The following is a 14,283-nucleotide window of genomic DNA, read 5'->3' on the forward strand; positions in this document are numbered from 1 at the left end:
TAGAAAATGATTTTCAAAACAATTAGTAATTTCGTTTTCTTTTTTTTTTTTTTAAAGATTTTATTTATTTATTTGACAGAGAGAGACAGTGAGAGGCGTGGGAGAGGGAGACTGAGCCACCCAGGCGACCCGTGTCAGTTATTTCGCAAGATTTCCTATCACATAGGATACAGGTGACTCTCCTGAACAACGCATGGGTTAGAGGGGTTGACCCCCTGCACAGGTCTTCTGGCTCCCCCCAAAACTTAATTACTAATTAAGCCAATTGTTGACTGGAAGCCTTACTGATAACATAAATATTGATCAACACATATTTTGTGTGCTATATGTAGAATATACTATATTCTTGAAATAAGGTAATCTGGAGAAAAGAAAATGCTAAGAAAATCTTGAGAAAATACATTCATGGTACAGTATTGTGTGTACGTGTATATATACATACATATAAAATCTGGGGTGCCTGGGACATACATATAAAATCTGGGGTGCCTGGGTGGCTCAGTCAGTTAAGCGTCTGCCTTTGGCTCTGGTCATGATTCCAGGGTCCTGGGATCAAGCCCCGCATCAGGCTGGACCTTCTTGGTTCAAACCTGTGTGGTTCAGAGGTCAACTGCATTTCCTAAAACAAATAAAAATTTAGGGAGAAGAGTGGCATTTTTTCCATTTTTGCTAATCTCTTTACTATCTGGCTTAATAAAAAGAGCCGATTCCCATGTCTGCTTCTACATTCTGAGTGCTGGTTTGGTTGAAATACAGGAGGAAAACAATGTACTGTATGGTGACTAACACAACATAATTAAAAAAAAAAAAAGAATGACAGAAAAGAGAAGAAAAAATGTCTTTTAGAGTTTGTAGTTGGAAAAGGGAGGAGTAATCAACAGCCCGTTTGGATAACATGGGCTTCTATGGTACTACATCCAAACTTGACCAACGGTGGTCTTTCTTATCAAGGAGGGGTCTCTGTGTCAAGATCCAATGGGGTGTCTTGCATTCTGAATGGCTCTCAGGCCCACAAATGATTATGGAACATTATTTATTGTGCATTTGGAAAGCACTGGTTCCCTGGATTATGCAGACTCCTGGTGGGGCCTCATTTCGCCTGTTGGGTTCCTACCACCACTGACCTCAGCAGGAGAGCCTGTGGCCCTGGGAAGCTGATGGACACAAGTTCCAAAATTCAAATTTCCAAAATTCAAATTTTCACCCCAAAACTCAAACTCTGTCATGGACAACAAACACTGTCAGCTATTTCCCTTTAAGTGACCTTCTCTTTTTATTTTCGAGAAGATGCTCGCTAACATTCCTCTGAATAACCGGTCTGGCTTCGAGTGACGTCACGTCAACACAGTGTCTGTGGAAACAGTGGTTTTGCTACCAGTGTGTTGACTCTGAGAAAAATGCCAATGCCTGAAAAACAGATTAACTAGAGAATTGAATTGAAAAAACCAAACAGATGGCTGATTATATTTAAAAAATGACTGAAATGAAGAGATAATGGAGTTTATGTGATTCAGGCCTACAAGTCCCCATGCCTGGAGCTCCCCCGTGGCTACTGCTCCTTTTCATCCTTGTCTATCAGAAGTTTTTTTTTTTTTTTTTAATTTGAAAATAAATTGGGGGGGGGGGCCTGGGTGACTGGGTTAAACGTCTGACTTTGGTTCAGGTCATGATCTCAGGGTCCTGGGATCAAGCCCCGAATTGGGCTCCCTGCTTGGTGGGAAGCCTGCTTCTCCTTCTCCCACTCCCCCTGCTAGTGCTCCCTCTCTCCCATCAAATAAATAAACACACACAGTGAAAACAGGGCCTGGCAGCCCCACTCCGGGTGAATACTCAAGAGACGTGCCCAAGGCAGCTTGGACACCAATGCTCACAGCGGCGTTACAACTGCCATGGAGTGGAAATGACCCAGATGCCCACCCACAGATGAGTGGGTCCATCGAAACGTGGTACATGTCCATGCACGGGAATACTGCAGAGCAACAGAGAGAAGCAGTGACACAGGCTACGATCTGGATGAACCTTGGAAGCCTTACGCTAAGTGCAGGAAGACCACATACCCCAGAATTCTAGTTATACGGTACGTCCGGTGAGACACATCTATAGAGATGGGCAGTAGGTGAGTGGTTGCCAGAGGCTGGGGGTGACAGGTTAGGGAGCAACGGCAGTGACTATTCTTGGGTATGGGGCTTTTTAGGGGGTGAACGTGTTCTAAAAAAATGAGATGTGGGGGCGCCTGGGTGGCTCAGTGGGTTAAGGCCTCTGCTTTCGGCTCAGGTCATGATCCCAGGGTCCTGATATCGAGCCCCACATCAGGCCTGCTTGTGATCTCTCTCTCTTTTAAGTAAATAAATAAAATCTTTAAAATCTTAAAAAAAAAAATGAGATGTGATGATGGCTGCACATTCTGTAAATATACTAAAAATCATGGCCTTATATATTATTATTATTTTTTAAGATTTTATTTATTTATTTGACAGACAGAGATCACAAGCAGGCAGAGAAGCAGGCAGAGAGAGAGGGAAGCAGGCTCCTCACTGACCAGAAAGCCCGATGGGGGGCTCGATCCCAGAACCCCGGGATCATGACCTGAGCCAAAGGCAGAGGCTTAACCCACTGAGCCACCCAGGCGCCCCTATTATTATTATTTTTAAGATTTTATTTATTTATTTGACAGAGATCAAAAGTAGGCAAAGAGGCAGGCAGAGAGAGAGAGAGGAGGAAGCAGGCTCCCTGCTGAGCAGACAGCCCGATGTGGGGTTTGATCCCAGGATGCTGGGATCATGACCTGAGCCGAAGGCAGAGGCTTTAACCCACTGAGCCACCCAGGTGCCCCTATTATTATTTTTAAAAGATTTTATTTATTTATTTGAGAGAGAGAAGATGAGAGGGGAGAAGGTCAGAGGGAGAAGCAGACTCCCCACGGAGCTGGGAGCCCCACGCGGGACTTGATTCCCCGACTCTCGGATCATGACAGTTGCTTAACCAACTGCGCCGCCCCTGGCGACCGACTCTACAAGATCTTTAACATCACTAAAAATATCAGAGAATCAAACAAGCAAATCAATGCATGTGTATTTTTGCTGGTACCCCAACAGCTGATTCTGCACACTCTTCCGATTAAAAATGGGATCTGCTCTTTTCGTTTAACTTGGGTCAACTTGGCCGCTGACTTACAAGCGGACCTCACATTCTGACCATCATTCTTCCAGTGTTTGCCATATTGCAGTGCTCAGATGTGGGCCCTCCAGAGTCTTGGATCCCGGAACGCAGCCACTGTCCTGTCTGAGCACCCACCACTACGCTGCTGCCGAAGCCACCACAAACCGTGTTCTGCGAAACATCGTGAGGTGAGCCGGACCCAGACAACGGTTAAGATCTGAATTCTACAGAAAGAAATGTTCTATGGTTGAAGTTCCCTGCCCTCAGCTAAGAGTGAAAACCTCTGTGGGACAGAGAGTGAAAGTGGGCCAGAGCGAGGAAGAACAGCGTTGCTGTTAACTGGGCTGGGGTGACGGCGCAGACAAAGACAAGTGCAAAGTTCACAGGAAGTACTGCTCCTCCGAACTCACAGAGCAGCTGTAAAATACCAAAAAGACACCATCTTTCCGTTACTACTGCTTTCTTCTCAAGGGCCCCAGACCCACTTTGCTATGTACATCGATTACGGTTTTCATCTCTTACATCTAATTCATCCATTACTTCCAACTGCTCAGTGCCCCTGCCACTACATATATCGGGGTGCACCCACGTCCCCGTCCCGCACACATTCCAGCTTCACTCCTGCCTTGGATCCCACCTGTGCGCCCCGCCTCTCCACCATCGCTTTCCGGACCGTGTATTTGAAATGGGTGAATTGCAGGACATTTTAAAAGATTTTATTCATTTATTTGACAGAGAGAGACACAGAGAGCAGGGGGAGTGGGAGACGGAGAAGCAGGCTTCCTGCCAAGGAGGGAGCCTGATGCGGGGCTCAATCCCAGGACCCTGGGATCATGACCTGAGCTGAAGGCAGACGCTTAATGACTGAGCCACCCAGGCGCCCCATGGGCATTTGTTAAAAAGAAAAAAACCGTAGGACAGTCCAGTCTGACAGGCAACATATTTAAAAGAAGTAGCAGACGGAGTAGAACATCTATAGAACTTCGGATTCTCCCAAGTAAGTGGAAATGCGTGTCTTTAAAAATGCCCTGATAACACGCACACCAACCATGCAATGCTCACGGGAGCTGGCTAAGTGCTGCCTCAGGGGTTAGCAAAGTGGGGGCATCTGGAGGGAACCGCAAAGGGGTCCCCATCTCTTCAGCCTGCTGCACCGGGTCCAGGCACTGCTTGGGGTGAAGGCCTTCTACAGGCCCCTCGAGTTCTGCACCTACAATCTCCCTCTCCCAGGGCCAGAAACCAGTGCCATCATCCCCACTATACTCTTTCTTCTTTTTGCCTGTCCCTGTGAAAAGGAAAGCTCTAGGAGGGCAGAAGTACCATCCACTACTCTTATTTCCTCCCCTAACAAAGTTCCTGGCCCACAGCGGACGCTCACTCAATGAGGGTCTCTAAGTGTTTTAGGGGATCCTGTGCAACAATCCAAAGACCAACGTGAATTTTCGGGGAGGGGACCAAGTGAAGTCAGCAGGAAGAGAACCCAGTTAGGACACCACTGTAACAGGGAGAAAGTTAACGATTATTTAACCTAAAAAAAAGTTCCAGGGCTTTTAGCATCCTGAGGAGTTTAGGTAATGTGCGCCTGCTGTGTCAACTCGAGGGCAGTGATCCAAGCAGCAGGGCGGGCCCCGGTGCAGGGCTGGCCTCTGACCCAAACCAGGCCAACTATGGCCTCATGCTCTGCAGACTCTTCCCTCCTTAACAATGGAAATACCTTCCAATCAAGTGATATAATACATAACAAACTGATGTGCTTATAAATTAAAACATATTCATAAATGGGTTTAATTTAAAGATAAAATAAATTTAATATATAATAAAGAAGCATTGAAAATAAGAGGGGAGGGGTGCCTGGGTGGCTCAGTTGTTAAGCGTCTGCCTTTGGCTCAAGTCATGATCCCGGGGTCCTGGGATCGAGCTCCAGGCAGGCTCCCTTTCCTCTACCTCCCTCTGCCCCCACACCTCATGCTCTCTCTCAAATAAGTAAATAAAATCTTTAAAAAAAAAGGCGGGGGGGGGCGCCTGGGTGGCTCAGTGGGTTAAGCCGCTGCCTTCGGCTCAGGTCATGATCTCAGGGTCCTGGGATCGAGTCCCGCATCGGGCTCTCTGCTCGGCAGGGAGCCTGCTTCCTTCTCTCTCTCTCTGCCTGCCTCTCCATCTACTTGTGATTTCTCTCTGTCAAATAAATAAATAAAAAAATCTAAAAAAAAAAAAAAAAAAAAAAAAAAAAAAAAAAAGGCGGGGGGGGGAGGGAATATATGACTCAAGGAGCAGTGATTTTTCAATCACTTTACAAGAAAATAAAGTTACATCCCTCCTCTGCACCATAAAAGTAAACAAAATTCCAGGAGGGTTATAAAATGTATTGTGAATGATAAAATTATGAAGGAGTTAGAAGTATTAGATTGTTCTTTGAGATTCTGGCATTTGGGAGGCCTTCCAAAGTAAATAAGAGCTGAAATTAAGCAGTGAAAAAAGAGAGTCTCCCATTTTTCTTAGTCTGAACGGGAAAAGTGCAGGACACTCATCATGTGGTCTGGGGAGGGGACCCACGTGGCCCTCGCAGCCTCGGCCTGGCCACACATCGGTAAATTCTCAACTCTGAGTTAACAACAAATTAAAATAATCAAGTTGATCTGAACTTCTGACACAACAGACTGTGAAAACTACAAAAAGGTACATTACTTTCAAATTCTTTACCCAAAGCAACACATGAAAGTGAGAAATAAACGTATTTCGGGTCACGAGACTAGTCAATTCTGAAACATATAGCTGAGGGGGAAAAAATCTGCAACTTAAGGAGTTCAACGAAAATCAGGATATAAAATTTTATATTAAGTACAAGGACTCCCCTTATAACCAGGGAGTTCTCATTTCAAAGGTGGAGAAAACACCAACAATTCCCAAAACACTCAACAGAAAATGAATTCAGGGTCCAACAGTATGAGCTCCAAATGGGATCCTGCAGCGGGTCTAGAGACAGGCTGCCGAGTAGGAGCCGGCAGAGGACTGAGCTTCGGAGCTGAATGAAACCGACCATGAACCAAGCACAGAATGACAGAAGCCGTCAGCCAATCAGGGCGGCCTGTCCTGACACTGGCATTGATTGGAGGCCGGTGGCCAGTTAGAGCAGCCTGTCCCGACACTGGCATTGACAGTGGAGGCCACCAGGCAGTCAGGGCGGCCTGTCCCAACACAAGCTTGGTCCCATCACTATTTTAACTCTGCCCCATCATTCCAATTTTCCTGCACATGTACAGGCAATGTATGTTTACTTTTAAACTATAATCGGCACCATTACATTAAAGAGGGTGTGAAAATAACTGGGAATTCCAAGGTACCTAACCCTGGGTGTTCAGGGAGTTAAAGGAGTTAACACACATAGGGCACTCGGACTGGACCCTGAAGGTACCGGTTTCTCTCACTGTCCCCACTCGGACACCGGACACATTCCAAAGATTGTCATTCTTCCAGTACGAACACACGAGGACTGTTTTGAGGGGGGAGTTGTATTAGGCCCCACCAGCTCAGCTGGCGCGGAGGATACCGGGGCCCTGGTGGGGAGTCAGGGCTGGGGCAATCACTTACCATATGGACTACTTCTGGGTAAATGGGCTCTGTGATCACATTCCGGTTATGGGTGATATATTCTACCATTTCACTTAAAGCAGCTCGTTTTACTTCCTTCCACTTCAGGTCGCTGAGCGGATCGGAAACGAAGTCGAAGAGGACACAACACTGACGTAACTTCTGGATAAAAAGCTTCTCTTGATCGGCAGGAGGAACATCTGAAAAGCAGAAAGCAAAGGATATTGATCGCAAAGATGCTTAACCCCAAATTACTGTGAAACCCTTTTAAGCCTTCTACTATTTTTATTTTGAATTAATAGATTCAAGATGAGAGACAGGGTAGGGACGGAGAGAGGTCAAACATTCCCCAAACAGAAAAACAAAAGCAGCTCGTCATTGCTCAGCTCATATGCGTCTTAGTATATAATTTTTATACTATTTACTCTCTAAACCACATTGAGAGGACGGTTCAAGATAAGCCCTCTCAATGCATTCGTGCACTCCACAAGTATCCTCTGAGCGCCAGTTATCACAGACTAGTGCTGTGCTGGGCAAGGAGTGAGGGCCAAGCCAAAGCCCCCATCTGGGGCGGGGTGGGGGGGCAGACCTTCCCACCAGTGACAGCTGCAGGAACAGGCAAGGTGAGCTGAGTGACAGGGGAAGGGCACGTGGGTGTCCCTTGGCTCGATGGCAAACACAGAGCTAGCGGCATCGGTCTGCAAACACATGGAGTCAACACCCCAGCGTGCCACGAAACATGTTTCGTTCTTCATTCTGGGCCACGGTCAACACATAGCACGTAGGATGCCTGGTGATCTTCATGAGGACAGCAGTAGAAAAACAGCGCAGATAGTAAGCAACAACACTCACTTGACTCGGTGAGTGCTTGTCTGGGCCAGGGCCATACTAGAAGCTTTATCCACATTGACACATTTATTTTTCCCCCACGTAATCCTTACCATGACACAACAGAGATAAGAAACAAGTCTAGAGGGAAATTTTGGGGCTGAACAGGGAAGGAGCCCTGCACGATCTTCCAGTGCTCTGGGAAGTGTGGAAAACCACCTGCCAGTCTGACAGCTGCCCTGGCGGGGAGGAGTGGGGCGGTGACGCGAGCCCACAGGATTTAGCGATACATACTAAAACGGGTCCAACACTGGCAAAATGTCTCCGAAGATTTGCAAACCCAGTGAACCAGTATTTTCTTTCTCTCTTTTTTTTTCCTTAAAGATTTTATTTATTTATTTATTTGACAGAGAGAGAGAGAGAGAAAGAGAAGTCACAAGTAGGCAGACAGAGACAGAGAGGGGAAGCAGGCTCCCTGCTGAGCAGATAGCCCGACACGGGGCTCGATCCCAGGACCCTGAGATCATGACCTGAGCTGAAGGCAGAGGCTTATTAACCCACTGAGCCACCCAGGCGCCTCTGAACCAGTATTTTCAAAGTGATCAATAAATCGTGTTACAGTATCGTTCAAGGGCAAGTGAACCACTTGAGTGAAAGTCAGTCCACTGGATTTTAATGGAATAAAATGTACGGACAGCGGGTTCCAAGGTTTCACAATCCACACTGCGTGTTCCTTCAAGAAGCTGCCGTTTAAGTTCTGGTGTAACATTGAGAAAATGTCCCTAACCATCTGAAAAGGCTGTTAAGATACTCTCCTTTCCCCAAACATGCGTCTTCGTACACGTGAACCCAAACATGCGGCAACAGAGCGAATGCAGCAGCAGGCGGGAGAACCCAGACACGAGAGAGATCTGCACCAACATGAAACAACGCCGCTCTCTAAGTTTGTCTTTGTTTCGTAAAATATGGCTCTCTTCATAAAAACATTATTTCTGTGAACATGTCATTGCTTTCTTTTTCTTTTTTTTTAAACGATAAGAAGTGAATCTTTCTCTCTCTCTCTCTTTTTAAGATTTTATTTATTTGTCAGAGAGAGAGAAAGCTCACAAGCAGGTGGAGCAGCAGGTAGAGACAGAAGCAGGCTCCCCGCTGAGCAAGGAGCTCCATGTGGGACTGGATCCCTGGACCCTGGGATCATGACATGAGCCAAAGGCAAACACTTAACCGACTGAGCCACCCAGGCGTCCCTTGGCTTATTCTTCTTTATTTTAGTATATGTGCTGCCAAAGTGATAAATATAATAAAAATACACTTTATTTTTCTGCTTTAATTTGGAATAGGTTCAATATTGGAAGGTAAGCCCACATACACGAAAGCTCCTACATAATTTTTAGGAGTATGAAGGGGTCCTGAGCCCAGAGACCTGCTGTCCCCCCATCCACCTGCACCCCAGTGAGCACCCCCGTGCCCTTGGGCTTTCCTGCCTTCAGTCGCTCATGTCGTCACCCTCTTCACAGCGAGGGTCCCTCCCTGCTCAGAGTCCCTCTCCAAGGCCTGTCCTTCAGTCCTGGCTGGATGAGGCGCTGTGTTCTGAGCCAGCTGCTCAGGACCTGCTGTGGCTTGAAACACAGTCAGCGATCCTGCGTAGTATTTTTTTTGCTTCCCCACACCTGTTCCTTGAGGGCGGGGGCCAGGTGATTATGTTTTCTAGTTCTCCGCACCCCCCAATGCAAACAGCAGGCATGCAGACATTGCCACCTGAATGGACATATTTGGTGGGAAACTGCGGTTCCCACAGAAGCGGCACAGAGCAGGGCGAGGGAATCAGGAGACACTGCCCAAGGGACACTTAGGAAAGCGCAGGTTCGAACCTGATTTATCAACATTCTGAGTGCTCAGTGACCATGCAATCATTTTAAACAGTGACCATCTGTTTGGGTCCAACCTTTTCCAATGAAAAGGTTTCCTTTTCTTTCTTTCTTTTTTTTTTTTTTTTTTTTTAGTACTTTTAAAATTTATTTGACAGAGATCACAAGTCGGCAGAAAGACAGGCAGAGAGAGGGGAGAAAGCAGGCTCCCCGCTGAGCAGAGAGCCCGATGTGGGGCTCGATCCCAGGACCCTGGGATCATGACCTGAGCCAAAGGCAGAGGCTTAGGCCACTGAGTCCCCCAGGCGCCCCAAGGTTTCCTTTTCTGAACTACTTCCTCGCTTGACTTCCATCCTCTCTCCACGCTACCCTTCATTCACCCTCCTGTTTGCCAGGATCACTTAATGTGCTCAGTCTGTCATCATGGCTTGTATGTTTGGACCCTACCTGCATTCTCGTGTTCTGGACCCCAGGAAGCAAAGAAGCCTGTGTTTGCCACCAAGAGACACCTGATGACGACCGAGAGAGATGCTGGGAGCTCAGACTGCGTGCCCGAGGCCACCGTGCCATTAAGTGGTGGGGCACATGTAGGACACTCTACTCTACTCTAGAGCAAGGGCATGCTGGGGTCACTCGCGGTGCCGCTACATCCCACATACATCGAAATTCCCAAAAGCATGGTTCACTTTAACGCAGTGTGAGAACGGACATTCAGAATAAAGACAGAGTTGTCACCAAAAACACTAAAACAAGCTGTTCCAATTAAGAAAGAAGAGCAGAGGGGGCCTGGGTGGCTCAGTCGTTAAGCCTCTGCCTTTGGCTCAGGTTTTGATCCTGGGATCCTGGGATCCAGCCCTGCGTTGGGCTTCCCGCTGAGTGGGGAGTCTGCTTCCCCCTCTATGCCTCCCCCAGTGCCTGCTCAATCTCTGTTAAGTAAATAAAGGCAACAAAATTTCAACTTTTTGGAAATTGTGTCAATTTTTCCAGGGTACGAAACAGCTAAGGTGTCATGGTACTATTTTCATTTACAGTTTAACAAAAAAGTCTGTGACTATAATCTCATGAACTGTATCTTTTTGAAAACTCATTTGTTTATTTTCATAACTTCACGGTTTAAGAGTTTTAAAAACCTTTTAAATTAGCACTGCTAATCTCGAAAGAACGAAGTATGCGCCGCATGAGCTGGGCCGAACTTGACTCTCCTCCCCTGGTTATCCACGGAACATGAGCAGAACATTACAAAACCAACCAGACCCTGAGGTGCTGGTACGTTACATTTCTGTATTCCAAACGCAAGACCCCCGCACTCTTAGTAAGCCACCGCCCTGCATTTGACCCAAACCTTACAATTACTTTCATGAAGCAGAATAAAAAAAATGGGCTCTGAATTCTGCCCATGAAGGACAGTGGCTTACTTTCCTTTTAAATTGCAGACAGACTACTAACACGGACAGATGTGTTTCAGAACGCGTGGAAGAAGCCTTGATCCCAACAGGGACAAACAGCTAAGCTGCACCAGGAGATAAAACTCAGTAGCAGCCTGTGGGTGCTGCCAGGAACCCCAGTGAGGGACTTTTCAACTGCGGGGGGGGGGGGGGGGCGGGATTAAGAAGTCCACCTGCCCAGGACAAGCCCAGCCCTACACTGAAACTGCTAAGAGCAAGAGGGAAATTAAAGAGAAGATCACAGTTCTGGCAGAGGACATTCTTTATTATTACTTCTTAAGTTACGAACTGTTACATTTTGCACACATAGTATTACAAACACCTTGGGTCTATATAAACCTTTCAGGTACCCACCCGACCCCCATTCTCATGACTCTGGTTATTGTGCACTTGGGACAATTCTCAATGATTTCACAGTAAATCTTGAAGGATACCCAGCAGCAAAATGTAGGGTCACACCCATGCCGAACCGGGAGAGAGGAGCAAAGGACACCAGCCCATGAGAAACAGCACAAACGGCGCAGGGAGACGACCGTGTCTTTCTTTTAAAAATGTACTCAGTGAAAGGAAGCCAGTCATCTGTGACAGACAGAGCCGCTCTGTGAAGGTCGCCATCCGCGCAGAGCGAACGCGCCCCATTTTAGTTTCACACGCACTCCTGGCCCCCCTGTGACAGAGGGCAGCGTGCCTCCACCTGCCCCACTAGAGCAGCCACAGAGGGGGCAGAGCTCCTAGGTGCCTCCACCTTCTTCTTGTAATCCACACGCAGTCTATAAGCCACACACCAGACACTGAGGCTGCTCTGGGTCCTCAGTCTGGAGACCACTGCAGGCTTTCCCCAGGGAGCCCTAAATGGCTAACCGCATTCCCAGCCAGCCTCATCAGAGTGTTTTTATAGTTTTCTCTTAAAATGTGCCATATATTTTTTAGATTTATTCTTAGGTAGTTACATTCTGATGTCACTGTGAACAGTATCTTTAAAAAAATTTAACTGCTGCTGCGACACACACACAATGATTTTGGGGACTACTTCTGTATGTAGCTACCCCTGCTTACCTCTTATGAATCCTGACATGATTATCTGTGTATCTTTTCTGTGAATACCATCCTTTCCCTTGTAAAGACTGACAGTGCTCTTTCTCTTGCCTGAGCAAAGTGCCAGGATGTGGCGGGACCAGCTCCTTTTGCTTCTCCAAGCTCAGAGGGAAGCTCCTACCAGATCCCACGGGGCTGGACGAGTGCCAGGTGTGCGCGGACTCTGTGGGTAACATCGACCTGATGAAGAACCTGGCCTGTAGATTCAGTGCTGTCTCATCCCTACCCCATCAGGACTTTTACAGAACGGAGGTGCATGGATCTCGAATACACAGGAAAGACCCTCTTGGAGAAGAATGGGGCAGGGGCAACCTGCTGTTCCAGAAATAAGTAGACTTACTTAAACCTTTATTAACAAAAACAGCCAAGCCACAGCAAACAGAGGTCAAGAAACGGGCATGCGCATATATGGAGCCTTGATTTACAATAGAACTGTATTCCAGAACAGCAAAGAAAAGTCAGCTTTTGCAATATAAGACACTGGGACAACCAGGTACCCAAGGACAGAAGGGAGGGAGGAACTGGATCCCATCATACGTAAAAATAAAACAGAAGCTCCTGCTGGGTTATGACTTAAGTTTGAAAGATAAAACTCAAATGCGTTAAGAAAATAATACGGAAGAGTATCTGATGTCAAGAAAGTGGAGGGTTTTGTTTTTGTTTTTTGTTTTTTTAATTTGAGTATAGCCGACACAATGTGGCATTAGTTTCAGGTGTACAACAGTGGTTCAACAACTCGATACTCTATGCTGTGATCCTAAGTCTGGTCACCATCTGTCACCGCGCGACACTACTCGACACTACTGATTATATTCCCTACGCCCTATCTTTGTTTCCCATGGCATGTTCATGCCGTAACTGGGAGCCTGTATCTCCCATTCCCCTTCACCCATTTTTAAAAAGATTTTATTTTATTTCAGAGAGAGAGAGAGAGCACGAGCGTGTATGTGAGCAGGGGGAGGGGCAGAAGGAGATGGGGAGAGAATCCCAAGCGGACTCCGTTCTGAGTGTGGAGCCTGACACGGGGCTTGGTCTCACAACCCTGAGATCATGATCTGAGCTGAAACCAAGAGTTGGAGGTGACCAGGCGCCCTTTCCCCCCCAACCCACTTTGTCCATCTTCCCGCCCTCTCCCCTCTGGAAACCATCAGTTTGCTCTATTTACAGGTCTCAGTCTGCTTCTGGTTTTGTTCTTGAGATTCCACAGTATTTGTCTTTCTCGGACTGACTCATTTTACTTAGCATTACACCCTCTAGCTCCATCCGTGCTGCTGCAAATCGCAAGATCACATCCTTTTCCCATCTGAGTAACGTTCCATTGTACATATGTGTGTACACACCACATCTCCTTCATCCACTCATCTATCAACGCATAATCCTGGTTACTGGAAGTAATGCTGCAATGAACACAGAAACGCATTTATATCTTTTTGAATTACTGTTTTCATTTTTTGGTGTAAATACTCACCAGTGGGATACCGAATCTTAACAGTGTTTGTCTTTTTCTTTCTTTCCTTTTTTTGAAGAAGTTCCATACTGTTTTTCACAGTGACTACACCAATTTACATTTGCACCGACAGTGCACGAGGGTTCCTTTTTCTCTGCATCTGCCACCACTTGTTATTTCTTGTCTTTTTGATTCCAGCTGTTCTGACAGGTGTAAGGTGGTATCTTATTGTGGTTTTCATTTGCATTTCCTTGATGATGAGCGAGGTTGAGCGTCTTTCCATGTGTCTTCTGGCCATCTGTATGTCTTTGAAAAAATGTCCATTCAGGCCCTCTGCCTATTTTGTAATCCGATTATTTGTGGCTTTTTTGATGTTGGGTTGTATAAACTCTTTATATATTTCATATATTAACCCCTTACAGGATATATAATTTGCAAGTAACTTCTTCCATTCAGTGGGTTGCTGACTGTCCTTTGCTGTGCAAAACTTTTTAATTTTGATGAAGTCAAAATTTTTGCTTTTGTTTCCCTTGCTTTAGGAGACATATCTAGAAAAAAGTTGCTACAGCCAATAACAGAACTACTGGCTGTTCTCTTCTAGCAGTTTTAAGGTTTCAGATCCTACATTTAGGTCTTTAATCCATTTGAGTTTTATCTTTGTGTTTTTGCACCTAGTTGAACTGCTTTCCCAGCACCACATATCAGACAGACTATCTTTTCCCCATGGTATATTCCTTGCCTCATCATAGACGGATCACGTAAGCATGGGTTTGTTTCTGGGTGCTCCATTCTGTTCCACTGATCTCTGGGTCTATGTTAGCCACAATGTTTTGATTACTATACCTTTGTACCA

At 46.4% G+C, this 14,283-nt stretch overlaps 1 protein-coding gene across 17 annotated transcripts in view; it reads right to left on the minus strand.

Moving 5' to 3' along the window:
• The window catches only part of PPP2R5C (protein phosphatase 2 regulatory subunit B'gamma), a 121,585-nt gene that overhangs the window by 41,600 nt on the left and 65,702 nt on the right, over window positions 1–14,283 (minus strand). For 14 of the 17 annotated variants that reach the window (XR_014313474.1, XR_014313475.1, XR_014313476.1 and 11 more), the window contains one exon: window positions 6,748–6,947. Coding sequence is in view for 14 of the 17 variants with exons in the window: in XM_082737487.1 (XP_082593613.1) it covers window positions 6,748–6,947 (200 nt within the window). In the remaining 3 variants the exon portion in view is untranslated. Of the gene's footprint in view, window positions 1–6,747; window positions 6,948–11,944; window positions 12,147–14,283 lie in introns of all 17 variants that reach the window. The other 3 variants (XM_082737484.1, XM_082737490.1, XM_082737483.1) reach the window with 1 other exon arrangement.

Source organism: Mustela nivalis (assembly GCF_964662115.1).
Source record: "Mustela nivalis genome assembly, chromosome: 6".
NCBI lineage: Eukaryota > Metazoa > Chordata > Mammalia > Carnivora > Mustelidae > Mustela > Mustela nivalis.